Here is an 18959-nt window from a genome sequence, read left to right on the forward strand (position 1 = left end):
TGCCATGTGGCAGCCTCTCTTTTCTTTCTCCTACACGTCTAGTCCCTCCCCAGAACCACCTTTCCTGCTGGGAGATGACAAGCTCCTTCCAGCCTGGGGGGCTCTGATTTGCCATTACAGTTTAGAGGCCTGGCCTGGGTCTGTCCACCCGCTCTTGTGCTCACTCCGTGCTCTGTGTTTATGTCTGACTTATCATTTGGTTAGCAGACTTTCCGTCACCTGGAGCACACTGGCCCTTGGAAAGGGTAGGGTGCCCATTTTATTCCATTCTCCTCTTATTGAGGACCCCCTACATTAGTAGAGTGGCCTCCCAGCCAGCCAGCAGCACAGTGGACTGCGTCCCGCGTGGGTGGGCCACATGACTCCTGTCATCATTGGTAGCTCTCAGTCCACCTTTTGGAGCATTTTCTTTGCACATGGTCTTTAGTATTTTATCCTGTTCAAATAATCCAGCTTTCCTTTTTTTTTTTTTTCCCCAGACAGAGTCTTGCTCTGTTGCCCAGGCTAGAGTGCAGTGGTGCAATATTGGCTCACTGCAACCTCTGCCTCCCGGGTTCAAGCATTCACCTGCCTCAGCCTCCCAGGTAGCTGGGATCACAGGCACCTGCCACCGCACCCGGCTGATTTTTTTTTTTTTTGAGACGGAGTCTTGCTCTGTAGCCCAGGCTGGAGTGCAGTGGCCGGATCTCAGCTCACTGCAAGCTCCGCCTCCCGGGTTCACGCCATTCTCCTGCCTCAGCCTCCCCAGTAGCTGGGTCTACAGGCGCCCACCACCTCACCTGGCTAGTTTTTTGTATTTCTTAGTAGAGACAGGGTTTCACCGTGTTAGCCAGGATGGTCTCGATCTCCTGACCTTGTGATCCGCCCGTCTCGGCCTCCCAAAGTGCTGGGATTACAGGCTTGAGCCACCGCACCTGGCCACCCGGCTGATTTTAGTATTTTTAGTAGAGACAGGGTTTCACTGTCTTGGCCAGGCTGGTCTCGACGACCTGACCTTGTGATCCACCTGCCTTTTATGTCTGTATCCATGAGCTTTTCTGCAGAAGAGCTTCTCCAGCGAGCCTCGTGGCTGTGGGTTTCCTCTCCAAGTGGGGTTCTCTTCTGTGTCACTGATAAGGTGCCAAGCGCACCCATTCTATTGCCAAAGCCCAGGAAGCAGTGGCCTGTACCACACTTGGGAAAAGGGCCCCATAGCATCAGTAGTAGGCTCAGAGGCCTTCTGTGCCTCTTAGCGTGGTTAGTGTTCCACATAGAAACGTGAAAACGCGCAGGCCACCGTTCTTACAGCGCTGAGGCCTCAGAAGCTCTGAGAACTGAAACCTTTTCCTCACCTGGTAGCAGACCTGGCCCAAGCTGACGTGAGGCTGCTCCTAGCTTCGTGCCTCCCCTGTTGTGGGAGGGGTCCCGAGACTTCTGCCCAGAATTGCTGTGTACCTCCCAGGCTACTGTTTCAGACCCAGAAATAGAGAGTGTTTCTGAATTCTCAGAAGACACTGACCCCACAGGCTTCAGATAAGGAATGATAGGCCTGTGTTTTCACCCCCATCCGATAGACAAGACGCCCAGGACTCAGGAGGTTATAGTTGGCCTAAGTGGCCGTGCCAGGTTGTGCCCGGGCTGGCTGCTCGGCTTCCTCTGGCACAGCAGCTGCACGCAGTGGCCCCCTTTCCTTTTCTGCGTTTGTACAGAAGCTCCAGTGTGAAATAACTGTTTTCTTGTTGTGTAAGTAATACACGTTCACAGGGTTCTTTTCTTTCTATCTAAGAAAGGAAAAGAAAAGGCTGCACAAAGAAGAAAGCAAAAATCACCGGTGTCATTGCTCCGAGTTAATCCTGTTGAGCACATTACCAGTGAGGTGTTTCCTTTGAAATAGAGGACTCATGCACACTCGCAGAGTGCTTGCTGCTCATGCTTTCAGCGCAGTGCGCGTGGCCTCTCGGTGCAGCATTTTCCTTCAGCCCACAGCAGCCTGCTCTGGGGCACCTGCCCCGTTGTGTAGAGGGGAATGTGAGCTTTGCAGATCGGGTGACCTGTCCACACTCACAGTCACGACAGCCTGGACCTAGGATTTGAATCTGGGCCTTCTCCCCCACTGCATGTAAATTTTATAAAGGCTTTTAAAATTGGAGTAGATAATGCACTCAGCCTGGTGTCCTTTATCCACATGTGTATTTCCCCTGCGGTGAGGAAGCACCAGCAGGAGTGTGCCAGTATGGAAACCCAACCTCAGATGGGTGCACTGAGGCCTGTGTGCCTCCGTAGTCTCACCCTCAGCATCCACGTCAACTTGGCCTGTCCCAGGTGGTATGTGCTGAGAGCCCCACAGGCACCATCCATTTTTAAGCCAGTTTGCAGCTAGCTGGTCCACTCAGGCCCCCCTTGTCCTCTGCTTCCTACTCTCTGTGGCTCGGGTCACATGAGCAGAAGGCCATCAGCATGAGGGAAACCAGGAGGCCCGGAGTTCCTGCGTACCACACACCCAGTATGACAGTCTCAGATAACTTCAGCTCTGGGTCCCTGTCTTGAGTTTTCTTTGCATGATACTTATAACTTGTTTTAATTATCCATTGTTTAGTGATTATTTATTTTGGGAGGTTGAGTATTTTGTTATTTACACATGTAGAGTAAGAATAAAAATTGAGCACGGAGGCCAGATGTGGTGGCTCACACCTTTAATCCCAGCACTTTGGTAGGCCAAGGTGGGCAGATCACCTGAGGTCAGGAGTTCAAGACCATCCTGGCCAACGTGGCAAAACCCCGTCTCTACTAAAAATAACAAAAATAGCCAGGCGTGATATCAGGCACCTGTAATCCCAGCTACTCAGGAGGCTGAGGCAGGAGAATCGCTTGAACCTGGGAGGTAGAGGTTGCAGTGAGCCAAGATCGTGCCACTGCACTGCACTCCAGCCTGGGCGACAGAGCAGGACTCTGTCTCCAAAAAAAAAAAAAAAAAAAAGGCGTGGTAACCATCCATTATTTATTTATTTTTTTTATTTTTTTATTTATTTATTTTTTTGAGACGGAGTCTCGCTGTGTCTCCCAGGTTGGAGTGCAGTGGCGTGATCTCGGCTCACTGCAAGCTCCGCCTCCCGGGTTCACGCCATTCTCCCGCCTCAGCCTCCCAAGTAGCTGAGACTACAGGCGCCCGCCACCACGCCCGGCTATTTTTTTTTTTTGTATTTTTAGTAGAGACGGGCTTTCACCATGTTAGCCAGGATAGTCTCGATCTCCTGACCTCGTGATCCACCCGCCTCGGCCTCCCAAAGTGCTGGGATTACAGGCTTGAGCCACCGCGCCCGGCCACCATCCATTATTTAAAAGACCATTGTGTTAATGGTGGTTACTTGAAAATTCACAATATTATATTGCTGAGTGATTGATGGATTATTTTTATTTGTTTGTTTGTTTAACTAAAAGAGGGGCCATAAGCCCAGCACACCAGTATGTACAGCCCCTGGTCCTTGCAGATGTAGAGGCTGGATGACTGGGGTCAGTGTGTAGACCCTAGTCTGTGTCCCTTGGGTTGAAATGATGTCTTGCGCCTTCACTATGCAACTGTAGTCTGTTTCCTGATCACTTGTAGTAGCTACAGGGTCCTTCCTCCAATCTTAAGGTGGTTACATTGTTCTTTTTTGCTTCTGTGAATGTTAATGGTTACATCTTTGCAGAAACAGTGCTCCGTCTGGTCTAGTTTGTTTGCTGTTCATCCTGATGCAGAAAAGCCCTTCTCACCACCTCCACTCCTGCACACTCACTTCCAAGTGAGGCAGGCAGATTGGAATGGATTTGAACTTTCCAAATGAGTTTTGTTTTTCTCATGGGAACAAAGAATGTGTTCTCAACTTAGATTTGATCTTACGTAGAATACCATGTTAAGATTTTAGGGCAGTGCTCGTTACTGTAAGAATAGTAGTAAAAAGAAGACACAGGCCGGGCTCAGTGGCTCAAGCCTGTAATCCCAGCACTTTGGGAGGCCGAGGCGGGTGGATCACGAGGTCAGGAGATTGAGACCATCCTGGCTAACACGGTGAAACCCCGTCTCTACTAAAAAATACGAAAAACTAGCCGGGCGAGGTGGCGGGCGCCTGTGGTCCCAGCTACTCGGGAGGCTGAGGCAGGAGAATGGCGTGAACCTGGGAGGCAGAGCTTGCAGTGAGCCGAGATCTGGCCGCTGCACTCCAGCCTGGGCGGCAGAGTGAGACTCCGTCTCAAAAAAAAAAAAGAAGACACAAACTAAAAGACCACAGAAGAGAGGCATGCTGTCACTTGGCATAAATTAAACATGCCTTCTCTGATCATTTCTCTTTTTTTAATTGGTTATATTTGATCATTTCTTTAAAAAGTGATTCTGCTGGATCACTTAAGGGATATAACCCTCAGGAATCTGTTCTTTTCCTTATAAAATACTTTTTAATAACCGAGTATCTTTGAGCCTAAAAATGTTACAAATATTTCAGCTGTAAAAGTTTGGGTTATCATAAATCCAGGGCTTGGTTTCAGCATTTTTTCATTCAACAGATAATTATGGACTGTTTATTGTGAGCCAGATGCTGCCTGGACCCAGCAACTTGGTGGTGGGCCTGCCCTGTCAGACATGGGCCTGCTCTGGTGGGGCACAGGGTTCGGCCAGGCGAGTGGTGGTGTCGTTAACAAAAGGATGCTCAGGTGTGGCTGCAACACCTGCAGGGCCTGGGGCTGCGAGGACCTGTCGTGGGGGGAACTCAGGGAAGACCACCCCAAGGAAGGGGGCTCAAGCTTCCGTCTGAAAGTGAGTTAAATAATCAGGAAGAGGAGAGGGAAGAACACGGTCAGACCTGGAATTGGGAAAGGGCGCTTCGCACTGTGAAGCGAGACCGGAGGAGTTGCGGAGGGAATGAGAGAAGCCCGTTAGAAAGTAGTTTTTGGCCGGGCGCGGTGGCTCAAGCCTGTAATCCCAGCACTTTGGGAGGCCGAGACGGGCGGATCACGAGGTCAGGAGATCGAGACCATCCTGGCTAACACGGTGAAACCCCGTCTCTACTAAAAAAAATACAAAAAACTAGCTGGGCGAGGTGGCGGACGCCTGTAGTCCCAGCTACTCGGGAGGCTGAGGCAGGAGAATGGCGCAAACCCGGGAGGCGGAGCTTGCAGTGAGCAGAGATCCGGCCACCGCACTCCAGCCTGGGTGACAGAGCGAGACTCCGTCTCAAAAAAAAAAAAAAAAAAAAAGAAAGTAGTTTTTACCAGGCTGGGTGTGATGGGCAGGGGTGCAGAGTGCAGAAGACGGGGAGGGGATCAAGAGGGGCCGCATGGGACCAGGGAGATTGGTTACGCTAGGGCTGGCTGAAAGAGGCCCGGGTGGGGGTGATGAGTACTTCCATCCTGAGTGGTCTTGTGTCAGGGATGTCAGGTGGGCAGCTGGTGCCCACGTGGGCTGGGGTGGTGTCAGGAGGGGTCTCAGCTGCACGTCTGTGGGAACAGGCCCTGGGACAGTAGGTGGCTTGGGGAGAGCACCAAGCAAGGGTCAGGTTTGGCTGTGCATCCGGGTCCCTGCGGGTGAGGCCCAGCTTAGAGCTCCTGGGTTGTTCTAAGACTTGACAGCCAGGGTGAGGAGCTGGCTGAGGATGAGCCTCCAGGCGGGCCACTCTTGGCTGCTGGCATCACTGCCCCGAGGCACCCAACTCCTCCCCTCCCCAAGAATTGTAAGAGGAAGTTTGTGTTTAAGGGACATAAAATATTTTGTTCTCCAAATTTTATTTAAATGTTAACAGTTTTAAAACCCTGAGGTGTTACTATTTCCTGCCCAGAGTTGATAGTTAAGAGAAACGTCATGAGAGCTGCTCTGTAGAGTGCCCGTGTGCTGCACGGCGTTCCTCCTTGGTGTTGCGGCGGGACGCTTGGAGCTGCTGGGCGCGCTCTGATCTTCCCTGCTGTGCAGATCTGGGACCTAAGGTTTGGAAAATTGACGTGAATTCAATTCCTGTCACAATATCCAGGTCCCACACCAGGCTTCCTGCCCCTTCTGGTTTGGAGAAAGCAGTGCTGATTGATAGATGCCTCCCCCACGTTCAGATGGTGTTCTCTGTTTCAGGATGATGACCTGGAAGAAGGTGAAGTGAAGGACCCCAGTGACAGGAAGGTGAGACCTCGTCCCACCTGCCGGTTCTTCATGAAAGGTAACTGTCTGCGTGTGGGGCCTTCTCGCAGTCAGCTGGGGCCCCAGCTTCTGGGGCTGTGGTGCTGGCTCACCTTGGCGGGACCTGCGCTGCTCAAGGCAGTTCTCTGGGCAAGACTGGCTAGGTGGTGGTAGTGGTGGCAGTGGCAATATTGATGGTAAACCATAGGCCCTTGTATTGGTGCTTTCATCACTTTAATGACTGCCTTGGTGGGAGCAGCCTGGTCATTCTCATTCTCACACTGGTGGCCCCAGACCCTTCCGATCGCAGCAGACCCAGTAATGCAGATGGCATCAGTCATTTTTCAAAGTGGTCCTTTTCATAAGGCCGAATGTTCTAGACACCAGAATTAGCATTTTCCCCACCTCTGTAGAGATGGCCCCTTTTCCTGTAAGATGTGTCCGAAGCGTTTGTTGGTGTGGAATGGATTTCGAAATGGCCAGAGATGGCCGCTGAAGGCAGCAGGGCTCTCTCCTGTAGAAGTAATGGTGTGAGTTCAGGAGCTGCAGCAGGGGGCGGTGTAAGAAAATCTTGTCAGAAAAATCTGGGCTAGGCCGGGCGCGGTGGCTCAAGCCTGTAATCCCAGCACTTTGGGAGGCCGAGACGGGCGGATCACGAGGTCAGGAGATCGAGACCATCCTGGCGAACACGGTGAAACCCCGTCTCTACTAAAAAATACAAAAAACTAGCCGGGCGAGGCGGCGGGCGCCTGTAGTCCCAGCTACTCGGGAGGCTGAGGCAGGAGAATGGCGTAAACCCGGGAGGCGGAGCTTGCAGTGAGCTGAGATCCGGCCACTGCACTCCAGCCCGGGCGACAGAGCCAGACTCCATCTCAAAAAAAAAAAAAAAGAAAAAGAAAAATCTGGGCTAACCCATTTTAAAATGTGGCGGAACTCTTTAGCCTGATGATGTTAGGGCTTTTTGTTTCGCTGCTTAATGTCTTGGGGGATTCGGAAATGGAAATGAGAATTTCCAGCTTGTAAGGGTATCTTTGATGTGCAGCAGTAGTTTTGGTGTATTTCTTGTAATTGAGCGTTCCCCTTGGAGAGGTGGGAAGATGTTTTTCTCTCTCTCAATTTTGCTGTAAGCCCGTAGATGACTTTGTCACTGCCAGCCTGTGTGTGCCGTCTAAAGCTCACAAGAGCTTCCTGTACTTCTTTTCCAGATGTTGTGACACCATTATCCACTCTTCTTCCACCAATATCCAATTCCATACCATTCAGAGGCCAGGTTAAAGGTACAAAATACGCTATATTCACTCTCTTCAGTACCTTAAAGTCCCCCTACTCCAGAGGCCAGACTTCCTTCTCCTGGATCCAGAACACAGCTGTGAAGCCAGAAGGAAAGGGGGTCTTTGAGGGGCAGAGAGCTGTTCGCAACCTCCTTAGAGGCACGTGAGCCAATCGAGCATCGGGGACAGACAGGACACACCCTTGAGGTGTGGCAGAGTCCCATCATTCAGAGGCAGGCTGTGCTCTTAGAGCAGCCGAGAACGCCCCTGTGCAAGAGATGACCTGATGATGTGGGGCTCATGGGAACCCCGGGTCAGGCTCGTTCCTATGGGTGTGTGCTTGCTTGGTTTTGCCAAGCAAAAACAGTTGACTCGCCCAAGTCACACGTGCATTTGAGGGGCCCCCACTGGGGAAAGCCTGTGTGGGCAGTAGACTTTAGAGCCGTAGATTGTCACAGACACTGCTAAGAATGCAGAGAAATGTGCAGTAGATTTTGGAAAGTAAACTTACAAATTTTTAAAAGCTTTGGTATTTGCAGTGTCGATATTTCAGAAAATTTAAATTTAAACAGACCTCTTTTTTATAATAGTATGGGAATTAATGACATCAGTGTTGCAAATTTCTATATAAAAGTGATGGAGAAAAATCTGTACACATGTATGTGTACACATTTGCAGTCATTTTGAATCAGCACCCATCACAGTGCAGTGCTCTGGTCTCTGGGTGGCAGTGTGACTCAGAAGCTTGGCCAGCCAGTCGGCATTGGCCTTAGGTTCCGACAGCAGGAGGCTGCAGCATCCACCAGGGCAGGGAGACTCTGGACCAGGAGCTCGGGGCTCACTGCTGAGCTAGTTCCAGAATTTAACAACAGAAGCACAAAACAGATGAAGAAAGATCGTTACTGGAACTCTTCATTCCCTTCACTGAGAGATGCCTGGATGAACACAGACAGGATCCTGTCTCCCTGCACATCACGTGGGTTGGTCAGAATTGGAAGGTGGTGCCCCCAAAGTTAGACTAAGTACTGAGTTTGGGTTTCAGTGAGTGAGACCATGTGGAAGGTTTCTACAGTCAAGAAATCAGTTTGAGACCAGCCTGGGCAACATAGTGAGACCTTGTCTCTACAAAAAATGAAAAATTAACAGGGCCTGGTGGCACGCACGTGTAGTCCCAGCTACGTGGGGAGTAGGGGGTGGGTGCTGAGGGGGGCAGATCACTTGAGTCTGGGAGGTTGAGGCTGCATTTGCGACATGATCGTGCCACTGTTCTCCAGGCTGGGCAACAATGAGACTGTCTCTTAAAAAAAAAAAGAAAGCAGAAGCTAGATAAGGCAGCATTTTTGCGGCTTAATCAGGCGCTATCAATAACTCATTTCAGAAGTATTTTTATTCTGTAGAGCGAGGTAATACGATGCAGAGAAAGTGGCTGATTCTTACCGTTTTCTAGATCATGTCTCCTGCTGCTGCTTTGTTGTGAGGAATTTGGACTTAAATGTTTCTGCCTACCTGCAGTTTTTATGAAATTGAAATTCATCAGTTTATGATCCCTCCAATAACAACAAGTTATTTTAAAAACAAAATGAAGTTTGTTGTGTTGGCAAGGATATGGAGATGTTGGAGCCCTCATTCACTGCTGGTGAGAGGGTAAAACGGTGCAGCTGCTTCAGAAGATAGTTCCTCAGAAGCTGCTGGCTACTCACTGTATGACCCAGTAGTTCAACTCCAGGTATGCATCCAAGAGAAATGGACACGTGCATTTATGTGAAAGCTTGTGTGCGAATGTTCACAGCAGCATGACATGCAGTAACCAAAGAGAAGAAACAACCCAGGTACCCGACAACTGAGGAATGGATGAACAAGTGTGGCCTGTCCATGCACTGGAATGCTGCTTGGCCATAAAGGGAATGAAGCACTGGCTCACGCCACAATGTGGACAAACCTTGAAGACGTGCTGAGTGACAAAAGGGAGCACAGAAGGCCACAGGTCCACAGAGACAGAAAGCAGATTGTGACTCACGCCACAGTGTGGACAAGCTTTGAAGACACATGCTGAGTGACAGAAGGGAGCATAGAAGCCAACAAATCCACAGAGACAGAAAGCAGATTGATTCATCATTGCCTGAGCTAGGTGTGGAGAGTAATAGCTAGTGAGTACAGAATTTCCTCTTTAGGGTGATGGAATGTTCTAGAACTAGCTAGTGGTGATGCTTACACAACTTTGTGAATATACTGCAAACCAGTGAATCGTACACGTTAAATGGGAGTATTTTATGTTATGTGAATTGTATCAAAATTAGAAAATTATTTTCTTAGAAAAAAGTTGGTGGCTGGGTGTGGTAGCTCGTACCTGTAATCCTAGCACTTTGGGAAGCTGAGTTGGGAAGATCACTTGAGCCCCACTTTGGGAAGCTGAGTTGGGAAGATCACTTGAGCCCAGGAGTTCAAGACCAGCCTGGGCAACATAACAAGAGCCCATCTTTCTTTTTTAGATTACTTGTAGAGATGGGGTCTCAGTATATTGCTCAGCCTGGTCTCAAATACTAGGCTCAAGCAGTCCTTCCACCTCAGCCTACCAAGGTATGGGGATGACAGGCAGGAGCCACTACCCCGGCCTCTCCTAGCTTTATCTCTGTGACACGTTGTGATATAATCGCTTAGTGGACACGTTGAGATTTGTGACCAATTGACAACAGAATGCACTGGGAACACAACTCGCTCACATTTTAGAGATCGGGGCTTTGTTTGCGCCTGCCCAGCTCCACGGCACGTACACAACAACTGGAGCTGTAATTCTTCATGGACTGTTTTTACCTCTCATGGGCCTGAGTTGGATCATTGGACACAAAGTTGTGTCCACAGGGGAGTAAGTAGCACCTTCTTTAATCTGTGTCCCACTTTGGGTTTCTTTCTTTTTTTTTTTTTTTGGGGACAGAGTCTCACTCTGTCACCCAGGCTGGATGGAGTGCAATGGTGAGATCTCGGCTCATTGGAACCTCCACCTCCAGGGTTCAGACGATTCTCTCATCTCAGCCTCCCAAATAACTGCGATTACAGGCATCTGCCACCACCCCCAACCAATTTTTGTATTTTTAGCAGACATGGGGTTTCATCATGTTGGCCAGGCTGGTCTTGAACTTCAACCCTGACCTCAGGTGATCCCCTCGCCTCAGCCTCCGAAAGTGCTGGGATTGCAGGTGTGAGCCACCGCACCTGGCCCCTACTTTGGGTTTCTGATTTATCCCTCAGTGAACAAGCATCCCAGTCCATTTTTTGGGTCTGATCTCCTTGGCTCTGCTCCCCCCAGTTTTTTTAAATTGTGGTGGAATACCTTTTCGTTTTTTTTTTTTTTTTTTTTTGAGACAGAATCTCGCTGTCGCCCAGGCTGGAGTGCAGTGGCGCCATCTCGGCTCTCTGCAACCTCCACCTCCAGGGTTCAAGTGATTCTCCTGCCTCAGCCTCCTGAGTAATTGGGACTACAGGCACCTGCCACCACGCCCAGCTAATTTTTTTGTAGTTTTGGTAGAGATGGGGTTTCACCGTGTTAGCCAGGATGGTCTCAATCTCCTGACCTTGTGATCCACCTGCCTCAGCCTCCCAAAGTGCTGGGATTAGAGGCGTGAGCCACCACACCTGGCTGGAATACCATTTTTTAAGTGTACGGTTCAGTGTTAATACATTCATGTTGCTGTGTCATAACCATCACCACCATCCATCTCCAGGACTTTTTCAGCTTACAGAACTCAAACTCTGTACCTGTGAAACGACTTCTCATTCCTCCCACCAGCCTCCTAGCACCTGCGGTGGTGTTGTCTCTGAATGCTGACTGTTCTAAGTACCACGTACAAGTGGAATCATACAGTATTTGTCCTTTTGTGACTGGTTTATTTTACTTAGCATAATGTCGTCAAGGTTCATCGGTCATCAGGATTTTTTTTTTTTTTTTTTTGGACAGGATCTCACTGTCACCCAGGCTGGAGTACAGTGACATGATCATGGCTTACTGCAGCCTTGACTTCCTGGGCTCAAGCCGTCCTCCTGCCTCAGCTTTCCACGTGACTGGGACTACAGGCATGCCACTTTGCCCAGCTAACTTTATTATTTGTAGAGACAGGGTCCCACTGTGTTATGCAAGCTGATCTTAAACTCCTGGGCTTAAGGGATCCTTCTGCCCCTGCCTCCCAAAGTGCTGGGATTAGAGGTGTGAGCCACCATGCCTGGCCTTCTTCCTTTTTAAGATTGGATAATAAGTGCAGTAGCTGATGCCTGTAATCACAGCACTTTGGGAGGCCGAGGCGGGTGGATCACTCGAGGAGTTGGAGACCAGCCTGCTCAGCATGGCGAAACGCTGTCTCTACTAAAAATACAAAATTAGCTGGACGTGGTAGAGCATGCCTGTAATTCCAGCTGCTCAGGAGGCCAAGGCAGGAGAATCACTTGAACCCAGGAGGCAGAGGTTGCAGTGAGCCGAGATCACACCACTGCACTTCAGCCTGGGTGTCGGAATGAGACTTGGTTTCACAAAAAAAAAAAAATCTGACCTCTATTTCTTAGTGTGGAGTAGCCGCGTGGGGTGTATCCTCATCTGTGGATGGACACTTGGGTGGCTTCCACCTCCAGGCAATTGTGAGTAGAGCTGCTGTGAACATGGGCGTAAAAGTCTCTCTCCAGACCCTGCTTTCAGTTCGTTCGCGAGCAGCCTGGCAGTGGAGTTGCGGACGACGTGGTGGTTGTGTGTTTCATCTTTCGAGGAGCCGCCAGGCTGTTTTCCACAGTGGCTCTGCCGTTGGACTTTCCCAGCAGCAGCGTGGAGGTGTCCAGTTTCTCCACGTCCTCACCAGTACTCTGTTCTGTTTTTTTGGTAGTAGCCATTCCAGTGGTGGGAGGTAACACCTTCCTGGCTTTTGATCTGCCTTCCCTGAAGGTTTGTGCCGAGCTGTCTGTTTTCATGTGCTCGGTAGCTCATTTGTCCTGGGTCTGCCTTGAAGAAACGTCTTTTGCTCAGTTTTGAATCCTTGCAAAACTGTGTTTAAAGCAGCAGGTCTGAGTGTTGTCTGTGAACCCCTGGGAGTCCTTGAGACCCTTTCAGGGGACCCTGAGGTCAAAACTATATTTATTTATTTTTATTTTATTTTATTTTACTTTTTTGAGACAGTCTGCCTCTGTTGCCCAGGCTGGAGTGCAGTGGTATCTCAGCTCACTGCGACCTCCGCCTCCCGGGTTCAAGCTATTCTCCTGCCTCAACCTCCTGAGTAGCTGAGATTATAGGCACAGGCCACCATGCCTGGCTAATTTTTGTAATTTGGTAGTGGCTAAATTTTGTGTTTCAGTTGGTCAGGCTGGTCTCGAACTCCTGACCTCAAATGATCCGCCCACCTCGGCCTCCCATGCCACTTTACTTCATGTCTGTGCTGTAGTAGTAAGAATTGTAATTTAATTAAATCTTACACTTGAGTACAGATGTTTTATTTATTATTATTTATAAGGTCTTTTAAAAAAACTTTACTAAAGTAATATTTATGTGCCATGAAATTGACCCATTTTAAGTATACAGTTCCATGATTTTATAAGTACATCCCTATGATAAAATATAATTTATAAATTAGGCACAGTAAGAGATTAACAGCAATAGCCAATCATAAAATAGAGCAGTTGCAATAAAAATGTGATCATGGTCTCTCAGAAGAGCTCACTTTACTGCACTCAGCCATCTGATGACGTGAGATGAAACGCTCGCATGATGACACGGAGGCCTTGCCATGTGGCATTGGGCTCCTCGTGATCTCCTGCCGATGCGTCAGGAGGAAGGTCATCTGCCCCCAGTGATTGTGGGTCACAGCCACAGTGAGCACAGCACCACCGTGCTCCCAACGGTTGTTGGTGGCCAAGAGGGCTGCTAGATGACTAGTGGGCAGTTAGCGTGGTCGGCAGCGTGGATCTCCTGGACAAAGGGAGGATTCGTGTCCCAGGTGGGACAGAGGAGGTCGGCACAAGATTTCATCTTGCTACTCAACACAGAACATCATTTAAAATTTAGGAATTATTTTTGGAATTGTCTAATATTTTCAGACCACAGGTAACTGAAATTGTGGAAAGCCAGAAAGCAGTGGAGGGGTCCTACTGTGCATGTCTCTCAGTAGTCAGCATGGCGGAGTGGCAGCGCCGGTAGAGCCCCTGCCAGCACTCAAGTCCAGCGGCCTCAAAGGGCAGCACGTGCAAGGCTTGAGCTGCGGCTGACCCTGTGCGCTCTCCGTGGAGCACACATTCATGACGAAGACTGGCAGACATGCCGGGGCATGCAGGTCCGGGTCCTGGCAGGAACAAAGTGAGCCCGCGGCTTCAAGGGGAACAACGGACAGTGTTAGCAGTATTAAAATTGAAGCTTTCAGTTGAAAATTGGTTTGTGTGCTCACCAGCTTCTCGGTGAGTCAGGACTTTCTCAGGTGACCATTGCAGGATGTCACAGAATCATGCCTTTGTAAAAGACCCATTCAAAGTTCAAGATAGACCAATGGATTTCAGAGAAATCCCAAGCTGGGAAAGGGTGGTGATAGGATTCGATTGCAGCTCACTGTAAGGAACCTTCCCATGCTGAGTGTGGTGTCAGGAAGAAGCTCTCAGCACATCTGAAAAGGCTTTTAGATGCCCCTCCCTTTCTAGCTGAGTCTCTAAGTGGGTCTGTAATGTCTTCTCCTGCTTCAGCCACAGCAGCCCTTCATGGCCGATCGCACACAGATGGGAGGCCGGGGGTTTTCTGGGGTCAGCATTCAAGGGAGTCGCAAAAAGGCAAAGAATGCCACTCCTCTCACCAAGTATTTTAAACTAGTTTCATAAATATTGGTTACTATCTATCGGATACCTTGTTGTTGTTCAATAATGAGTTATCTTTAAAAGCCTTTCTCAATTTCTAATACCATTATACACGTCAATAGAAATGACCCATGTGAACCAAGGAAACGGAATGGATATTTACCGTATTCAAAATCAGAAGAGACATTTAAAGATATTTCATGTGGGCTGTGCTGGAGCGTGAGCTGAGCCTCACTTCCTGCCGTCTCTGTTTAGTTTCTGGATTTTCCACGTTTCCTGTCTGTTTCCCTGATCCAGTTTGGGTTTGTTGCTGCTGAGCATGCAGGTTCCCTTTCTGTAGTTACATTGTTCAGTAAAAAAAAACGAGGCTCAACACAGAGCATGATTTATATTCTCAGGTAAAAGGGGGAATGATTGGTGGATGGAGCCCCAGTATATTCATAACTGCCTCTGGCAATGGCCGTGGGGTAGGAGGTCGACTTCACAGTGTACCTTTTAGAGTGGGTGGATATTTTTTATTTACAAGTATTTCATTTTATTATGAAATATTTCATATATGTAAAATAACACAATGTTTACACAGACATGAAGATTAATAAGAGAATAAAATAGTTGGCCGGGCGCGGTGACTCATGCCTGTAATCCCAGCACTTTGGGAGGCCGAGGTGGGTGGATCACCTGAGGTCGCAAGCTCAACACCAGCCTGACCAACACGGAGAAACCTCATCTCTATTAAAAATGCAAAATTAGCCAGACGTGGTGGTGCATGCCTGTAATTCCAGCTATTTGGGAGGCTGAGGCAGGAGAATCACTTGAACCTGGGAGGTGGAGGTTGCAGTGAGCTGAAATCGTGCCATTGCACTCCAGCCTGGGCAACAAGAGCAAAACTCCGTCTCAGAAAAAACAAAAACAAACAGTTGCTACTGTGCTGACATTCCAGTGAAGAAAAAGACCATCATCCTACCTTGAAGCCAGAAATAGTATTAGACATTTCAGCAGTGAAGGAGCTGCCTCTGCCCCGCTCCAGCGGCCTCTGTCCTTGTCCTCTTCTGGCCTGAGGCCGTGTCTTTGTACGCAATATCTGCAGGACTGTCTTTATACTGTTAGAATCACAATCCACATAAATTCTGGGTTTGAAGTCCCAGTTAGAAACAGAAGAGTATACAGTTTGTATACCAGAAGATCTTTATTTTTGCTTCCATTTTCGGATAATTTTTTTTTTTTTTTTTAACAAATTGCTTTTTAAACTATGAAAGTAAGGCTGGGGACGGTGGCTGACACCTGTAATCCCAGCTCTTTGGGAGGCCGAGGCGGGCGGATCACCTGAGGTCAGGAGTTTGAGACCAGCCTAGCTAGCATGGCAAAACCCCATCTCTACTAAAAATACAAAAATTAGCTGGGCGTGGGGGTGTCCACCTGTAATCCCAGCTACTCAGGAGGCTGAGGCAGGAGAATTGCTTGAACCCACGAGGCAGAAGTTGCAATGAGCCTAGATCACTCCACTGCACTCCAGCCTGGGCAACAGAGCAAGACTCTGTCTCAAAAAAAAAAAAAAAGGAAAAATGGACTGGCAGAAGTCGAGAAAATAAAATCTAAAGCCTCTTCCCACATTCCCAACAGTTGGGTGTGTTCCTACACAGATAAAAGTTCACATTTTAAAAAGGTGGATGGGACAGCAGTGTTCTTTTTGCCTGACATCTGCTTTAGGTGTGTCCCAGCTAGATGTGCAGGCCAACTGTGCTGCTTTCCAGAGCCATCTTCCCCTTTACTCTGGCCAGGGGCAGGGCAGCGCTCAGCCCCCCCGGGCAGGTGGCCCCCGAGAGCTGAACACTGTCACCCATCAGCGTCTAGTGTCTGGTGGCAGCCCCACGCTCACCTTCTCGGCTTGCTCTTCGGTGCTTGCTGGTTTGTTCTCTTCTGCCTTATTCCTCTTTTCTCCCCCTGCCAATATCAGTGAGAAAGGATCTTTTTTGACAGCAGGTTCGTAGGTGATGTCCTAAAAATTTTTGTAAATAGAAGAACAATAACATTTAGCCACCACCCAGATACATATTCTAGATGAAAAAGTAGTACAGAGGCCGAGTGCGGTGGCTCATGCCTGTAATCCCAATACTTTGGGAGGCTGAGGCGGGCAGATCACAAGGTCAGGAGTTCAAGACCAGCCTGGCCAACATGGTGAAGCCCTGTCTCTACTAAAAATATAAAAATTAGCTGGGCGTGGTGGTGTCCACCTATAATCCCAGCTACTCAGGAGGCTGAGGCAGGAGAATCGCTGAAACCCAGGAGGTGCAGGTTGCAGTGAGCCAGGATTGCGTCATTTCTCTCCAGCCTGGGTGACAGAGCGAGACTCCGTCTGAAAAACAGGAAAAAGGAGTACAGAAAAGCTGTGGTTTCTGTTGTCAGCACTTTTCTGTACTTGGACATTTTTTACAATGAGCTTTTGTTACTTGTTTAGTTACACACGTGATTTTGAATACTGCATGGGTATTTTCAGAGGCAAACCATGAAGAGCTCTGTGGTATGTTGAGTCTCTTAGATGTATGACTGCATTGTCGGTTTTTCTTTAAATCTCTCTGAGGCTCTGGATTTTTGAACCCCCTATAGAATAACATTTCCCAACCTCTTTTGTTTGTTTTGTTTTGTTTTTTTGAGATGGAGTCTCGCTCTGTCACTCAGGCTAGAGTGCAGTGGCGCAATCTTGGCTCACTGCAAGCTCCACCTCCCGGGTTCACGCCATTATCCTACTTCAGCCTCCCGAGTAGCTGGGACTACAGGCGCCTGCCACCATGCCAGGCTGATTTTTTGTATCTTTTTTTTTTAGTAGAGATGGGATTTCACTGTTAGCCAGGATGGTCTCGATCTCCTGACCTCGCGATCCTCCCGCCTCGGCCTCCCAAAATGCTGGGATTACAGGCGTGAACCACTGTGCCTGGCCTCCCAACCTCTTTTGACTTATGTGTGATCTCTGAAATGCTTTTAGAAATTTTAAAAATTAGTTTGTCATTTTTGCATTTCCAGATAAGCAATTTTAAGTTTACTTTCTTTCATGTTTAATTTGGATTGATATTGTTATTATGTTGTGTTGAGTTGGTTTTAATGCAAGCTTAAGTGTTAATGATGTTTAAGATTAAAATTTTAAATGATTTAAAATCTAACTGCAGTTAACCCATTGAAAAAACTTCTAAAATCACTTAGATACTATATGCCATATTTGGTTTTAAACAATGTATACATATTATCTATTCAAAAAAGTACATTTTTAAAAAGTGATTCAGTAATTAAACACTTAGATGTCTTATATTCTGCACTGAAAAGTCGAGGTTTCCTTTACTAACTCTGATGTTCTGTTGAAGATGAAGGTTTGTGATTGTTATTTATGAGCAAAGTGTAAAAGCCCTGTTTAAATTCCAGAAATATCTTGAAATGCTCTGTGAGAATTTTCATAAGAGAAATGCAGATGTACAGAGGTGGCCAAGGGCACCCTGAGCACACCTGCAGGCTTCTGATCATTGTTAATGCTTCTCATTGATGTCTGTGTCAGCACAAATACAGTTAACATCCAGGTGTACCTAGATGAGCCTGGGCCAGGGCTGGAAGCAAGGCTCTGGGGCTTTTCTGGTTTAAGGGGAAAATTAATACTCAGTTGGTATGCATGAACTCTCCACAAAGTGACTCTGAAACGGGCTGTTTCCTCTGACCAAGGCGCCATGGGTTCCTGGCAGCCTCTGGGGAACTGCTGTGCCTGGGCAGGTGCAGCTGCCTGGCTCAGCCTCTCCAGGCTTATCCCACCCACCTCCCCGTTCAGTCCCCGCTGCTGTGTGGCTCACCATCAGGCCTGGGTAAACATGGCCTCTGCCCTCTCCCACCCCCAACCCCGGCAGCTGCCCTTGTGCAGTTAGGCTCTTGTGGACCCTTTCTGATCTCACTTTTGTTTCCATAGGGAACTGTACCTGGGGAATGAATTGTAGGTTTATACACCCTGGAGTGAACGACAAGGGGAACTACTCCCTAATCACCAAAGCCGACCCCTTCCCGCCTAATGGCGCCCCGCCTCTCGGACCTCACCCGCTGATGCCCGCCAACCCTTGGGTGCGTGATGCCTCTTCTTTCATTGTTAGCACATCAGCCAGCTGAGCTCTGTCTGAATCTCAAGCTTAAGACAAGTCGCTGTGCCTTAGCGCAGGCTCAGTGCCCCGTTTCAGCTGCTTCTGTTGTCCCGAGTGGAAGCAGGCCTCGGCTTTCTGGGGACGGAGTGAGGCTTGGTGGAAGGAGAGCGGCCACACGCGGCCAGCTGGTGTTGTAGTTGATGTTTTTACTGTCTGGTTTCTCTGTACACTTGAAAGTTTTACTTTCTCACCTTCTCCCTTCTCATTTTTCAACAGGGTGGGCCGGTAGTTGATGAAATTTTGCCTCCACCCCCTCCAGAGCCCCCAACAGAGAGTGCCTGGGAACGAGGACTCCGGCATGCAAAAGAGGTAATAGAATTCGGCAGAAATCCTGACAAGAAAGATGCTATTACAGGAGTGGTTCTTGACAAAACTGGGATTTCCTCAGTCCAGAGACAGCCATAGAAAGCCCCAGAAAAAAAGCTCCGAAGTTAGGGGTCGGTTTCTGTGGTGTCTTTATTATTTTTTTTATTTTTTTTATTTTTTTTTGTGAGACGGGTGTTTCGCTCTTGTCGCCCAGGCTGGAGTGCAATAGCCCAATCTTGACTCATCGTAGCCTCCACATCCCAGGTTCATGTGATTCTCCTGCCTCGGCCTCCC

At 48.6% G+C, this 18959-nt stretch overlaps 1 protein-coding gene across 10 annotated transcripts in view; it reads left to right on the plus strand.

The window, feature by feature from the left end:
- ZC3H18 (zinc finger CCCH-type containing 18) overlaps positions 1 to 18959 on the plus strand; it is a 69110-nt gene that overhangs the window by 12632 nt on the left and 37519 nt on the right. For 5 of the 10 annotated variants that reach the window (XM_005592764.4, XM_015443058.3, XM_074026762.1 and 2 more), the window contains exons 3-6: positions 6071 to 6155; positions 7321 to 7392; positions 18134 to 18282; positions 18576 to 18668. In XM_005592764.4, coding sequence (XP_005592821.2) covers positions 6071 to 6155; positions 7321 to 7392; positions 18134 to 18282; positions 18576 to 18668 — 399 coding nt within the window. The remainder of the gene's footprint in view (positions 1 to 6070; positions 6156 to 7320; positions 7393 to 18133; positions 18283 to 18575; positions 18669 to 18959) is intronic. The other 5 variants (XM_015443059.3, XM_005592767.4, XM_074026761.1 and 2 more) reach the window with 1 other exon arrangement.

The sequence above is a fragment of the Macaca fascicularis genome, chromosome 20 (assembly GCF_037993035.2).
Source record: "Macaca fascicularis isolate 582-1 chromosome 20, T2T-MFA8v1.1".
Taxonomy (NCBI): domain Eukaryota; kingdom Metazoa; phylum Chordata; class Mammalia; order Primates; family Cercopithecidae; genus Macaca; species Macaca fascicularis.